The sequence below is a fragment of the Chiloscyllium plagiosum genome, chromosome 40 (assembly GCF_004010195.1).
Source record: "Chiloscyllium plagiosum isolate BGI_BamShark_2017 chromosome 40, ASM401019v2, whole genome shotgun sequence".
Lineage (NCBI taxonomy): Eukaryota > Metazoa > Chordata > Chondrichthyes > Orectolobiformes > Hemiscylliidae > Chiloscyllium > Chiloscyllium plagiosum.
The window spans coordinates 16190317-16206301 of NC_057749.1; the positions used below are offsets into that span (position 1 = coordinate 16190317).

At 43.9% G+C, this 15985-nt stretch overlaps 1 protein-coding gene across 6 annotated transcripts in view; it reads left to right on the forward strand.

Moving 5' to 3' along the window:
• Positions 1 to 15985, forward strand: part of LOC122542559 (creatine kinase U-type, mitochondrial) — a 39833-nt gene that overhangs the window by 22072 nt on the left and 1776 nt on the right. For all 6 annotated transcript variants that reach the window (XM_043680441.1, XM_043680440.1, XM_043680445.1 and 3 more), the window contains exons 6-8: positions 505 to 590; positions 5830 to 5953; positions 13650 to 13784. In XM_043680441.1, the coding sequence (XP_043536376.1) occupies positions 505 to 590; positions 5830 to 5953; positions 13650 to 13784 (345 nt within the window). The remainder of the gene's footprint in view (positions 1 to 504; positions 591 to 5829; positions 5954 to 13649; positions 13785 to 15985) is intronic.

Sequence of the window (15985 nt, forward strand, 5' to 3'; positions counted from 1 at the left end):
CCCCATGCTATCCCTGTCCTGGGAGTGTTTGAAGGGGATAGTGTAGAGGGAGCTTTACTCTGTAGCTAATAGCATGTTGTCCCTTTCCTGGGAGTGTTTGATGGGGATAATGTAGAGGGAGCTTTACTCTGTATCTAACACCATGCTACCCCTATCCTGGGAGTGTTTGATGGGGACTGTGTAGAGGGAGCTTTACTCTGTATATAATGGCATGTTGTCCCTGTCCTGGGAGTGTTTGATGGGGGGAGTGTTTGATTGGGGGAGTGTTTGATGGGGATAGTGTAGAGGGATCTTTACTCTGTATCTAACGGTGTGCTGCCCCTGTCCTGGGAATGTTTGATGGGGGATAGTGAAAGTTAGAAACTCAAGTCCCAAATCACTTTGTGTCTCAGTGAACACAAGTGCAATCACTGAGCCCGAGTTGTCACTGGTTGCTGCCTGTGTGTTGCTCTGCTCGGTCCCTGAGTAAACGGGTTGAATGAATGTAATTCCTTTTTTCCAAAGGATCATTTCCTGTTTGACAAACCAGTGTCACCTTTGCTGACTGCTGCAGGTATGGCGAGGGATTGGCCTGATGCACGCGGCATCTGGTGAGTTAATCAGTATAACTCCTATCCCATCATCCTGCCCTAATTCTAGGTGTGAAGGGCTAACAGTGGGAGCCCTGAAATCTAGCCTTGAGGTATAACATCAGGACTGCTGCGCTTTTCCAGCAACACATTTTCAGCGAACACATCAGGACTGCCTACTTTGGGCAAAGGATAATGACTTTGGAGGGAGGGAGCTCGACTGAACATTCCCAACTTGAGATTGATTAATCTTTGACAGACGGGGGAGGGGGGGGTTTACAGAACCAGGATAGAATGTTGAAGTGTTGTTGTGGGGGGTGGGTGGGGTGGTTTAGAGAGAAGTCTGATTGGAGGATATTAGCTTGGTTGACACGACAGACACAGAGCAGGAGCAACTCACTGTAAGACACTGAACACTTAATCTTAATTCATAGATTCACAGAACGCGAGAGGAATCTGGTACAGTGGCTTCCATTTTGAAAATGGTCTTGAATTCAGCCCAGATTCCAGGATAGAAATCTCTGATACCTTTAAGTTCAGAGCTTGGGATTCCAGTGAGGGGAAACGGTCTCAATATTTTCAGTCAAGCTGATAGCAAGAAATGCATTGGTTTCCATCTTCCCCCCTCCCCCGATCTGGGGTAAAATAACTGCATAGAGGTCAGTCTTCCCACACCAAGTCACTCTTTATTCACACATGGAGAGTCCTTAACACTGATCCAGCTCCCTCAGAGCCAGCTCTCAGAGTGAACAAGGTGTCTGACACTCCTATTTATTTATTTATTTATTTATTTGTTTTAAAATAATTTAACCCCCACACTATCACCTAAGTGCGGTAGTGCTTATTTTTTCCCCAGCACCCATGGTGTGTGTGTGCAGGTGTGAGACACAGTGAAAGATACAAAGTGCACCAATCTTTATTTAATTTCCACCACCAGGAAGATAGGAAAACACCCGGGTGGCCAGTGACAAGCAGTGCCCTTCACATCGAAGGGCAATGCTGTGTGATCAAACAGTGAAGGGGAGGGTAGGGACTAAATCAAAATAGAGTTGGAGGGGGAACACTCCTATTTATTTTCTTTCTTTTTTCTTTTTTTTTTGTTTTTTCTTTTTTTTCTTCTTTTTTTCCCACCTAAGTGCGGTAGTGCTTATTTTTTTTCCCAACACCCATGGCGTGTGTGTGCAGGTGGGAGACACAGTGAAAGACACAAAGTGCACCAATCTTTATTCAAACTCCACCACCAGGAAGATAGGAGAACACCCGGGTGGCCAGTGACAAACAGTGCCCTTCACATCGAAGGGCAATGCTGTGTGATCAAACAGTGAAGGGGAGGGTAGGGACTAAATCAAAATAGAGTTGGAGGGGGAACACTCCTATTTATATCTGTCAGCCCGGGTTCACTGATTGAACCAGAATAACAGCCTCAATCAGAGAACTCATTTTCTGTGAGGTCCAGCTGGCTGGCCTCATTACAATCATTACACCAGGGTTTATCCTGTCTCCCCCAGATTCCCCAGTTCCCTGGTGGACAGATCTTGTTACTTTCTCTGCAATGGCTATCAATGCAAAGTCATAAGCAAAAAGACCTGAGGACAAAGGGGATCTGAGCTTCATCAAATAAATGCAACATTTATAAAAATCATATTAAGGCAGGAGCATGTAATCAGGTATTGCACAATTCCATGTTATGTGATCAGAACATGACATGGACAAACCTCCATAAATAGCTCCAACCAGACTGACCAACTTCATGTATCAAGCACAAAACCACACTTAACATTTTAGCTTGAAAGAGTAGTGTGGGTTAAAATTGAGAGCCAGTAGTGAATGTCTGCAAATCGGCTGAATATCTGTGTTTTAAATCTCACGTCAGAGGCTGGAGTTTGACTTTGTCCGTTTGCATAATCACTTATCCCAGTTTCCATCGTTACCGAATAGTGTTTCCAGGCAACATGACAACAGACTGCAGAACTATGCAGGGTAAGCCTTACCCATAACAGATCTGTTTAATCCCCAGTCAGCCATACTCAGATTGGATTAGTGGAGGCTCAGTATTAGTCTGGTGGAGTGGAGTCTGTTCAATTATCATTACATTGAAGCAAGGCCACAGGATAAACAATGGCCCAAAGCCAAGAGATTCATATTTCAAACAACCTGAAGGAAACACACAGTAAGGCAGGAACCAGCTGCGAGAAAAAGCAAGCTGGCATTGAATAATGACTTAAGAACTCAAAAATCTGTCAAAGAATTTGCCTCAAAAGCAGCCCTAAGGCAGCTGGCCAAAAGCTTCATCCAAGGGGTTAGCTTCAAGGAGGAGGGAGAAGCAGGGAGTTTCAGCAAGGAAATTCCTGAACTTTACAGCCCAAGCTGGTGAAACGGCTGAAATAGGAAACATGGAAGGTGCCCAGATTTAGAGGAGAAATATCTCAGTGGGTCAAGGTGCTGGAGAACATTGCAGAGAATGGGAGGGAGGGGTAGTGGTCTTGTGAGGAGTCAGTGTGAGCTCAGTGTAAACAGAGGCGTTCGACAAGGACCCTCATGGTGGGCTTATCCATAAATTAAGATGTATGGGATCCATGGTAACTTGGCCACATGGATTCAGAATTGGTCTGCCCATAGAAGGCAGAGAGTAGCGGTGCAAGAGTGTTTTTCAGGCTGGAGGTCCATGACTAGTGGTATTCCGCAGGTATCCATACTGGAACCCCTGCTGTCTGTGATATATATATATATATGATTTGGAGATGTCGCTGTTCAACTGGGGTTTACAAAGTTAAAAATCACACAACACCAGATTATAGTCCAACAGGTTTAATTGGAAGCACTAGCTTTCGGAGCATCGCTCCTTCATCAACCACCTGATGAAGGAGCAGCATTCCGAAAGTTAGTGCTTCCAATTAAACCTGTTGGACTATAACCTGGTGTTGTGTGATTTTTAACCGTGATATATATAAATGACTTAGATGAAAATGTAGACAGTGGGTTAGTGAGTTTGCAGATGATACAGAGATTGGTGGAGCTGTGGATAGTGTGGAAGTTGTCAAAGGATACAGTGGGATATAGATCAGTTGCAGATATGGATTGAAAAATGGAAAATGGAAGTTATTCCAGGTAAGTGCGAGGTGCGGCACTTTGGGAGATCAAATGTGAAGGAAGGTATACAGTCAATGGCAGGACCCTGAACAGCATTTATCTACAGAGGGATTTTGGGGTTCAAATCCATAGCTCCCTGAAAGTGGCCACACAAGTAGTTAGGGTGGTAAAGAAGCTGTATGGCATGTTTGCCTTTATTGGTCAAGGAATTGAGTACAAAAGTCAGGATGTCATTTTGCAGCTTTATAAGACTTTGGTTCAGCCTCACTTAGAGTACTACGTTCAATTCTAGTTGCCACATTACAGGAAGGAAGAGAAGGCTCTGGAGAGGGTGCAGAAGACATTTACCAGGACGCTGCCTGGGTTAGAGGATATGAGCTATAAGGAGAGGCTAGAAAAACCTGTGTTGCTTTCTCTGGAGCGGCAGTTGCTGAGGGGAGACTTGATAGAAGTCTGTAAAATTGCGCTGCATAGATAGGGTTGATGGTCAGAATCTGTTCGCCAGAGAAATATCTCGGGTATGCATTTCAGGTGAGGGTAGAAAGTTCAAATGAGATGTGAGGGGCAAATGTTTTTACACAGAGAGAGCTACGAGTCTGGAACACACTGCCAAGGGGAGGTGGTGGAAGCAGATATGAGAGGGGTGCCAATGAATATGCAGGAATTGGGGGGGGGGCGGTTATGGACCCAAGGGCAGGAAGAAGGGATTAGTTTAATTTGGTGGAATGGTCGGCACATTGGGGGCTGAAGGGCCTGTTCCTGTGCTGTACAGTTCTATTTCTAAAAGCAGAATTTAGGGTAAATTCGGGTTTGTGGAGGACTGAGGTCAGTCAGGAGTGCTTTAGAATAGTCTGAAGTAACAAAGACCCAGATGAGAACTTCAGCAAAGCAGATAAACTAAGGCAGAATACCATGAGAAAAGGCCCTTCCATTCACCATCCCTCCCCACCCAGCAGCTTTCATTTATTTTTAAAATAATTCCCCGATTTTCATCCTCGTTATTCTATTTGGGAGTTTTTCCCCATCGTGGTCGCTGTATGAAGAACTGTTAGTGGTAAAGCTGATGAGTATGTAATAATCCTCAGGTGGTAAGCACTAACTGAGGTACAGACTGAAATAGTGATTGCTGAGTTTGGAGGTCCATGTTTTTAATGTACATGACCATGAATAAAAGTTTAGAACCTGGGTAAGGATGGGCTCCTTTTCCATCAATCACTATTTATTATCTACGAAAGAACAAAATCTTCCTGTTACCAAATTCACCTGGTATCGGTTTTGAGCCCTTGCTCCTGGTCTCATCTGTATATGTAAAATAATAAGATCATGGATAGAAAGGAGTCTAAAACTAGAAGCTGTAGGTTTGAGGTGAGAGTGGAAAGAATTAAGGGGGATCCTTTCCAGACAGACAGTGGTGCATATCTGGAACGAGCTGTAGGGGAAGTGACATTTAAAGGTATTTGGGCAGGTACATGGATTGGAAAGATTTACAGCGATATGGGCCAAATGCAGGCAAATGGGACTAGTTCAGTTTAGGAAATCTGGTCGGCATGGATGAGTTGGGCCGAAGGGCCTGTTTCCGTGCTGTATACCTCTATAACTCTATAACTAGAGTAAAAGAGCAAATTTTCTTTTGAGCAGCAAGTTGTGATGATCTGAAAATGAGGGATGGAAACAAGTTGAGTAGTAATTTTCAAATGATGATTCAATGAACTCTGGAACAAGCAAAACATTGGCAGGGCTGTGCTAGAAGAGCTGGGGAGTGGGGCTAATTAGACTGCATTTCCAAAGAACTGTGATAGAGATGATGGGCTGAATGGCCTGTTTTTGTGCTCTATAGATCCACAAGTGACTTTTTCCATTTTTTATACAGCATCTTTGATGTTGGAAAATATCCCTCTGCGTTTCACATAAATTTAAAAATATGGCTCTCAAACTTAAGGAATGAGCTGTGAGGGTGATGGGGTGGAGGTGACTCAAAGCTGGATTAACATCCTGGGTTTTAAGGTCTCTCTTGAAGAGGACCATGCAGCTCAGAGTTTATTGTGTGAATTCCCAGAGATGGCAGATATAGGATAAGACCAGGAAGAATCCTGTGTTCAGGAAATCTAGAAGCAACACAGATCAAAGAAGAATAACCAACTTAAACCATTTTGTTCCCACTTATCTACAGGCACAATAATGAGAAGACTTTCTTAATCTGGGTCAATGAAGAGGACCACACTCGAATTATCTCCATGGAGAAAGGAGGTAACATGAAGAGGGTGTTTGACAAATTCTGCCGGGGTCTCAAAGAGGTAAATAGTTTCAATCCACTAGGATCCTGCCTCCACTGTCATACATTTCTTGTAGCATCGGAGGAGACCATTCTGCCCAATGTGCCTGTACTGGCTCATTAAGAATGTTGTGCTAGTAATCCAACAATCCCTAACTTTCCAGAGCCCTTAAACCGAACCCTGATTTAGCACAAGTCCAATTTTGATTGGGAAATTTCAAACCTGCTTCAAGGGGAACATATGAATAAGGAAAGTGAGTAGCCCACTCAGCCCCTTGAGCCTGCACTGTCAGTGAATAAGGTCATGGATTATCTGATTACTCCATATTTCCAGCTACCCATAAGATATAGAAGCAGAATGATGCCATTTGGCCCATCATGTCTGCTCCACCATTCAATCATGGCTGATAGGTTTCTCAGGAGAAAGTGGGGACTGCAGAAGCTGGAAGTCAGAGCCGAGAGTGTGGTGCTGGAAAAGCACAGCAGGTCAGGCAGCATCCAAGGAGCAGGAGAATTGACATTTTGGGCACAAGCCGAATTCCTGATGAAGAGCTTATGCCTGAAACATTGATTCTCTTGCTCTCCGGATGCTGCCTGACCTTTTTCCAGCACCACACTCTCGACTCTGATTGGTTTCTCAATCTCATTCTCCTGCCTCCTCCCCTTACTAATCAAGAACCTATCTATCCCTCTCTTAAATACACTCAATGACTTGACCTCCACAGTCTTCTTTGGCAATGAGTTTCACAGATTCACCCCTGTCTGGCTGAAGAAATTCCTCCCCATCTCAATTCTGATGTGTCATCCCTTCATTCTGAGGCCATGCCTTCTGATCCTAATCTCTCCTAAATATCTTCTCTATGTCTGTTCAATCTGGGCTCTGTAAGTTTCAATCTGATCCCCTCCCTATCCTTCTAAACTCCATTGGGTACTGACCCAGAGACCCTCAACTGCTCCTCATATGGCAAATCCTTCATCCCTGGGATTATTCTTGTAAACCTCCTCTGGACCCTCTCCAACATCAGCACATCCTTCCTTAGATCCGGGGACAAAACTGTTCATAATATTCCAAACGCAGTGTGACCAGAGTCTTATACAGCCTCAGCAGGACATCTCTGCCCTCATATTCTGGCCCTTTTGAAATGAATTCTAACATTGTAATTGCCTTTCTGTGTAATGGCCCTCTGTGTTAGCCTTAAGAGAGTCATGAACTAAGACTGGCAAGTCCCTTTGTGCTTCCGATTTCCAAAACCTTTCCCCATTTGGAAAGCAGTCTACACCTCTGTTCTTCCTACCAAAGTCTATAGCCTCACACCTTCCCACATTATATTCCATCTGTCTCATCCTTGCCCACTTTCCCAGCCTGTCCAAGTCCTTCTTGCAGCCTCCCCACTTCCTCAACACGATCTGTCCCTCCAAGTTGCTAGTTGCTCTCCAATCCTGAGATTATTACCTATTGGTTCTGCTTTATACTTTAACTCCTAGCTGCTCATACTCCCTCACCAGAACCTCTTTCCTCTTTCTACCCATACTGTTGGTACCTACATGGACCAGATAACTGGAATCTCCCTTCCCACTGCTCTGCAGCCCAGATGAAATATCCTGAACCCCAGCACCAAGCAGGCAACACAGTCTTCGGGACTCTCAATCCTGGTCCCAGGGAAGTGTCTGTTCCCCTGACTATGATATCCCTGATTACAAATGCATTTCTCTTTTCTCCCGCCAGTTTTGAATGGCCACCTACACCATGGTTCTCTAGTCAGTTTGCTCATCTTCCCTACAGCCCCTACTCTCATCCACACAGGGAGCTAGAATCTCAAACCTGTTAGATAAGCTCAAGGGCTGAGGCTCCCTCAGCACTACCACCTGCATCCCTCTACCAGCCTCGTTCGGAGGCACACCCCTGTCCCTGATGACGGGCCGGATTCAAGGTAGTTAATTAAAGGGGTGCGACTACCTCCCGAAACATGGCGTCCAGGTAACTCTCCCCATTCTTTAATGAATCAGCTCAGACTCCAGCTCATCAAGCATTTCCTCCAGCAACCAGCTCTTGCTACAGATGTGGTCACTCTGAACCACAGTGGGGTCCAGCAGCTCCAACATCACACAGGTACGACACATCTCTTGGTCCTGCATGTATGTTTTATTTAGTTAGGTCTTAATTTTATTTTTAAAAATGTCCCACTGGTCTTTTATTTTGTAACCTGTAAATATTTCCCCTATTTACCTTCAGTCTGAAAGTAACCTTTAATAGATGGTCAAAGTAGCAGCAAATACCAACCAATGAAATTACAGTTTACCTGTGTCACTCTTATCTGCAACTTATCCTTACACCTTACAAATCATGAGCCAAAAATAAGCAAGCAAATAGCACCTCTTCTACTCTGCGCTGATTTCCTACAGTGCCTCCAAATTCCCCAAATAATGCACGCACTCATCGTTCACTCTGGATGTAATCTCTCCTTCCTGCCCAGGCACAGCTTCCTGGTCACACTTTCTTAAACAGAGCTGAGATAACTTTTACTGCAGGTGATCGACTGATAAGGAACCTCAGTCACTGGATTAACCTTTCAACCAGACGACTAAAATTTAAACTGTTAAGATGGGGAAAGAAAAGAAAGATTTACCATTTCTTTTCCCACATTGCCTCTAGATTCCCTGAACTGTGTATTCACTTGGACTGTGTCTCACACTGGGTGTGATCTCTCCTTCCTGACTGTGTGCAGTTTACTGATCCTAAGAAACTCTGAAGTACTGCTGACTCTGCTTCTAACCTTTCACCCCCTGGCTTGCTTAACAAGAATTGATCAACCTCTGCCATAAAAAGTTTCTGTTTACACTTCCTTTCAAGGAAGAGAGTTCCAAAGACTTTCCTCCCTCTCCCTGAGAGCATTTCTCCTTACCTCTGTTTTAAATGGGCAACCCCTTATTTTAAACAGTGACTCCTTATTCTGATTTCTTTGAAAACAGGAAACATCCTGTTTACATCCTTTACTGGCCCCTCCCAGCAGTTATATTTCAATCAAATCACCTCTTATTCTTCTAAACTCCAACCGAGCCAATCGATTCTTTTATCATGAGGCAACCCATTCCAGTTATTAGTTAAGTAACCCTGATCTGAATGACTTCCAATGGATTACATCTTTCCTTAAATCAGGAGACCAACTCTGTACACACTCCTCCACATGTAGTGTCACCTGTGCCCTTTGTAACTAAAGCATAATCTCCCAACCTTTTTTATTCAATTCTCCTTTACAGTAACTGAGAACATTTTCCTTGCTTTCCTAAATGCTTGCTGTACCTGCAAACTAAGCATTTGGGATGCACTCACTAGGACACCCAGATCCCTCTGCATCCCAGAGCTTTGCAATCTCTCACCTTTTAGATGCTTTGCTTCTTTTCCTATAATCTTCCTGCCGAAATGGACATTTTCCCACTTTCCCACATTTCAGTCCATTACTCAGATCTTTTCCCACTCACATAACACATCAATGTCCTTTTCTAACTTTCTTGTGTTCTCCTCACAACTTACCGTCCTACCTTCAAGACATGTTTTTGTCATCAGCAAGTTTGGCGCGTGTACTTTCCAGCCCCACCTCCAAGTCATTTGTATAAACTGCAAAAAAGCTGAGAGTCCAGCTCTGCTCACTGGGGTATTCCATTTGTTATATTGTGTTAACCAGAAATTAAAGCCATTTATGGCAGCCTCTGTTTCCCATTAACTGGACAATCTTTTACCCATCCTGATAAACTACCCCATATAACATATCCTTTCAATATTCAGGAACCAATTCCTGTGGCCATGTCCCCATAGTGAGTATTCAGTTGTACCAATTTATTCCTATTGATGTGCTCAGTTCACCTGCTTTGCTTTGAATGCATTCAGATACAGAAGGTTTTGTTTTATCTTTTAATTATTTTTGTAACATTTACCCTTATCTGCTGCCTTTATCCCATCCTGATCTGTTTATCATTTCACGTATTCATCCATTTATCTTTTTCCTTCACTCTCCTCTTTGATTTACCATGTCTTCCCAAATTTAATCCCTTGCCCCCACTACTTTGTGTCAAATCCTCTCTATTTCCCAATATGCAGTTTGCAAGAACACTGTCAGTTCAGGTGGAGACTAACACATCCATACAGTTTCTACTTTGCCCAGTTCTGATGCGAGTGCCACACGAATCGAAACACACTTAGAGTCCGAGAGGTCGACAGCACAGAGAAAGGCCCTTCAGCCCACTGAGTCTGTGCCAGTCAGAAACAACCACCTAGCTATTCTAACCCTATTTTCCAGCACTTGGCATGTTGCCTTGTATACCTTGGCATTGCACATCTAATAACTCAGATGGGCCCAGTGCGGACCTCAAGTGGGCCTTTACTTACTTTCCGCAGCAAACATAGAGCCTGGCACCAGTAGGCCCAGCAGCAAAAGATAGTACAGAGGACCGTTGACTTCTCTGTTGGTTGGGTCTGGTGCTGGCAGTGACGAAGCTGTAGGAGGGCATCCCAGTCACAGTGAGGAGGTGGGCCCAGCATGAGAGGCGAGATTCCAACATTGGTTGGTCCAGTCCAGGTGGCAGTGAGACAGTGGCTGAGGAGAATTGACCCAGCAACTAAAGATGGTGCCCAAGAATTGGCGACTTTGACATTGGTTGGGTCTGGTGCAGATGGCGGTGAGGCAGTGCAGGAGGGAACGGCAACACAGATATCATTGATGGTGATGAGCTGTCTCAGGACTGACAGACTCTCTTTAAGCTAAATCTTTCTTTTCCTTATTCTTAAATTATTCAAAATGGCGCTGAATCATGACAACAGCTGAAAGCTTTTCTCTGTATTTTGTTGTATTCTCATTGTAAGATAACGTGACAATAAAACCATTCATTCATTCATTCAAATATTTCTTAAATGTTATGAGGCTGGGAAAAGCAAGTAACAAAAAGAGGAACTTCTCCCACATCAGGTTTTGATCTATGCATTTATCTCCCTCTGAGATGGCATGCTCTCTGCCACATGGCTCAGATAATAATGCAGATATTGTGATCTTTGAGATTCTTAAGCTGATACTGAGCTGCTTGGACTGACCTCGTTGAACCTCCTTCTTTGTCCTACCTACGTCATTGATACGTTCATAGACCACACTGACTTGATCATAGCCCCACCCCTGTAAGATCCTGTCCAGCACTTAGCAGATCTACTACAGCCTGGCACTAGGCAGGCATTGCAGTGTCTAAACTCACAATCTTTGTGTGGGGAATGGTGTCAATACCTCTCATGGTACTGTCCCCTATTACCCCTGCATTCCTTTATCCACCTCCCACTGGAATGGCATTTCTCCACTGCCTCCTCCTCACTTTTACAAGTTGCCTTTTGTTTCAGTCGTTTGCTCTTGAAATTTCAATTCATCCCGCCTCTCTGTCACCTTTGATCCGAATTGTTTACCATTTCATCCTGGCCTTTCTGTGCCTCGTTGTTGGTCAGACTGTGGGTGGGAAAGACTGCACTTTTGTTTTGCACGCACACTTTTGAATTTAAACAGGAGCAAAGCTATTGCAACAAAGCTGGCCCTGTTGGTTTTAACCATTGAAGAGGACTCATGTACAGGAAATTTGGAATTTCCAAAAAGACTCTTTATGGAATAACACACTAGAAAGTAGTCTATCTGGATGCATCACAGCTTGGTTCAGCAACCGCTCTGGCCGGGACCGTAAGAAACTACAGAGAGCTGTGAACACAGCCCAGACCATCACACAAACCAACCTCCCACCCACTGACTCCATCTACACTTCTCACTGCCTTGGGCAGGCAGCCCAACATCATCAAAGACCCCACCCACCCCAGTTATAATCTCTCCCCACCTTTTCCATCAGGCAGAAGATACAAAGCTCAAACACATCTACCAACAGGTTCAAGAACAGCTTCTTCCCCACTGTTATTAGACTTCTGAATGGACCTCTCAGATTTTAAATTTAATGTTGATCTCATTCCCTGTGCACCTTCTCTGCAGCCGTAACATTGTATTCCTCACTCTGTTCTATGACCCTAATGCTTTTTGTATGGTATAATCTGCCTGTACTGCACTGCAAAACAAAACTTTTCACTGTACCCATGTACATGTGACAATAATAAATCAAAGCAAATCTTACTGTAATGTTCCATCTTTAATCTGGGCTTTTCACAAAAATAACCTTACCATCACCAGTATTTGAAAATTCAGCAAGTTAACACCAATAAAAATAAACACTGCACCGTATCTGGGAATTTCTAAACATCTCAAGGATGAGTGCACCAGTTTACAATAGATTTTTATAATGAATTCATCATTATGATCAAGCTTTCCTTATAGAACAGTATCACAGAGGTCACTTGGAGTAATAGTCCTCTTCAGTTCATTCCCCTGTACGTAAATGATGCTGACTCACACTGGGCTACAGTATACAGGCAATGAACCCTCTTCTTTGAATTCATGAAGTGACAACTCATCCATGTCCTTGATATCTCCAGACTTGACAATTCCAAAACAGTCTTAGTCAGCCCCCATTATCCGCATTCCATTAATGCAACTTATCTGAAATCCTGCTGCCCATTCCCAAGTCTGGTTCATGCATCACCGCCATATGCCGGACCAATACAGACTCCCACATCATGGTTTGCTTCTCCCTGGCTCTGGTCACACTGCCAACCCTACAGCTGCACCCTTCCAATTCTGACCTTGTGGACCCCCCTCTCATTTGCACCTATATTGTTGCCTGCGCCTTCAGCTGTGTTTAGCTTACACTCTGGAATGGAGAATGTTATCTTGATGGGGTTAGGTGAAAGGGGGCTGCCTGAACTCCCTCTGGAATTATCTGTCTATCTATCCATCCGTCTGTCTGTCTGTCTGTCTGTCTGCCTATCTATCTCCTCCTGTAAGGTACCAATGGTTTTGAACACCTGTCCTAGCTGTTATTGGGGCAGGTTTCCAACTGTTATTGTGTCGTTAATTGTCCTGTGAATTAATGAGACGTTTTAACATGTTAAATGAACTATATAAATGCAAGGTGCTGTTGTGAGTGGAATCACTTATGTAAATCACCCATTGGCTGGCATCAATTTCGAATTGACTTGAAGGCTCATGAGGGGAAATATTCCGGGAAGAAAACAAGAGAAATATTTCCTAATCAATAGGAACCACTCAATGTCTTCCAGGTCAATGTTATATTGCTAATATCCATCTAAACGTTAAGACAAAGAAACCGATGATAATTCACTCCTTCAATATGGCATGAGACTTACATCTATATTATCACTTAATGTGGCATTTAAGCCACAACGTGTTCCCAGAGGCGAGGATGCTACTGTCTGAGCAGAACTGAAACTGATGTCTTGTTGGTTTAGTCACCATTACTACATTTTACAAGAGGTCAACTCATTTATCCAGAGCCTGATGAGAATGTTGAGCATTCACTAACGTATGGAGTGGTTGAGGTGAATAGTATAGATTACATTTCGGGGAAACCGGGTGAACAAACTGAAGAGAAAGGAATGGTGAATGTTAACTTGATGGGGCTAGTGAAAGGGGGCTGGGGAAGGCTGGTGTAGACAATAAGCTGCAGCACAAAATCAAATGCCCTGTTTTCATATTGTACACTCAATGTAACTCTATGACTCCATTCATCCTTGCCACTGTTAGAAAAACAGAATACAATGCTGAGATTTGAAACAAAAATGTTTTTTCCAGGTTGAGAAACTGATCGCTGAGAAAGGCTGGGAGTTTATGTGGAATGAGAGACTTGGCTACATCCTGACATGCCCATCAAACCTGGGCACTGGACTCCGAGCTGGGGTACACATCAAACTACCCATGCTCAGCAAGGTACCAGCTCAATCTCATTTTCCAACTGGGCTTCAATTCTAATGGACATCATTTACTCTCCATTGTACATGACGCTGAAATCAGTTAGTCCTGATACACAAAACATTCGCAAACTACATGCTGAGAATACCAGTGAAAGGAAAGGGAATAAGGTAGGCCTCTCTCCTTTAGACGATGATAGAACTCCTTGTGAAATTAAGTGACAAATTAGGGGGCTGAGATTCCACAGGGATTCCTGCTCACAAGAAACAAAACAGAGGCTGCTTTAACATGGAGCAGGACTAAACAGAACCTGACATGAACAGCCCACAGGTTAGCTGGTTTAAGAAATAGAACATAGAACATTTCAGCACAGTACAGGCCCTTCGGCCCTCGATGTTGCGCCGACCTGTCATACCAATCTAAAGCCCATCCCACCTACACTATTCCATGTACGTCCATATGCCTGTCCAATGACGACTTAAATGTACTTAAAGTTGGCGAATCTACTACCATTGCAGGCAAAGCATTCCATACCCTTACTACTCTCTGAGTAAAGAAACTACCTCTGACATCTGTCCTATATCTATCACCCCTCAATTTAAAGCTATGCCCCCTCGTGCTTGCCGTCACCATACTTGGAAAAAGGCTCTCCCTGTCCACCCTATCTAACCCTCTGATTATCTTATATGTCTCTATTAAGTCACCTCTCAACCTTCTTCTCTCTAACAAAAATAGCCTCAAGTCCCTCAGCCTTTCCTTGTAAGACCTTCCCTCCATACCAGGCAACATCCTAGTAAATCTCCTCTGCACCCTTTCCAAAGCTTCCACATCCTTCTTATAATGCGGTGACCAGAATTGTACACAATACTCCAAGTGTGGCCGCACCAGAGTTTTGTACAGCTGCAGCATAACCTCATGGTTGCGGAACTCGATCCCTCTATTAATAAAAGCTAAAACAATGTATGCCTGGGTAACAACTTTTAAGGATCTGTGTACCTGAACACCGAGATCTCTCTGCTCATCTACACTACCAAGAATCTTACCATTAACCCAGTACTTTGCATTCTGGTTACTCCGACCAACGTGAATAACCTCACACTTGTCCACATTAAACTTCATTTGCCACCTCTCAGCCCAGCTCTGCAGCTTATCTATGATCACAAAGATTTTACAGGAGTTCTACTGGAGTAAGGGTCGGGGATCATTGAAGAGGACAGTGCAGAAGGAGCTTTACTGTGCATTGTATCTCATGCTGTCCCTGCCCTGGGAGTGTTTGATGGGGACAGTGTAAAGGGAGCTTTACTCCGTATCTAGTGCTATGCTATCCTTGTCCTGGGAATGTTTGATGGGGACAGTGTAGAGAGAGCTTAACTCTGTATCTAATCCTGTGCTGGCTCTGTCCTGGGAGTGTTTGATGGGCACAGTGTATAGTGAGTCTCACTGTGTCTCTAACCTGCCCTATGAGCTTTTGAAATTAAAGTTGGACATTTTGCTGTAATGAACACAAGATGCAGAGAAGAAATTGAAACCTGTCAATATTCAGGTGACCGTGCAGGTCCTATCAGCTCACTGCCATTTACTCATCCCCTTCGTTTTTCAGTAAACAAATGACCAGCTTCAGTCAGGAAGTAAATGCAAGCTGTGGCCTGAGGTAATGTGATGGGTACGGAGTATTCACCATCTCTATGCAGTTCCCAACTGACAGCAGAGTCTTAACTAGAATAACCAGAGTCCTTACATAGAGCAGCTCATTCGGGGCACTGGGTCCTGGTGTGAGTGAACCCCCTTGTTCCTGAAATGGTATCTTCCTGTGGCACTGTGGTAGTGTTTGGACCAGAAGGTCTGGATTCAAATCCCACCTCCCCCAGTCATGCGTCAAGATATGCGTCAACAGGTTGTTTTAAAAAATTAAGGTCTATGATGGAGATGGAAGTTTGTTCCTTATTTAGATTGAGAGAGAAGAGTCTGTCTCCTTCTTGTTTGGCTGTGAGACAGTGTGATGAAGATGGACATCAACTGACCAATAGTGAGACTGTCCAGGGAAGCTGATTAGAGAGAGGAGGTCACATGATAAAATCTCCACGATGTTGCCCAAGTTGACTTGGCAATCTGGCCTTCAAAATGGCTGGTCTCTTCGAACAATCTCTCCCTTAACAAATGGGGAAAAATATTGTAATCCTGATTTGAGCGCTCTGTGAACTGTTCTATAAAAACCACAT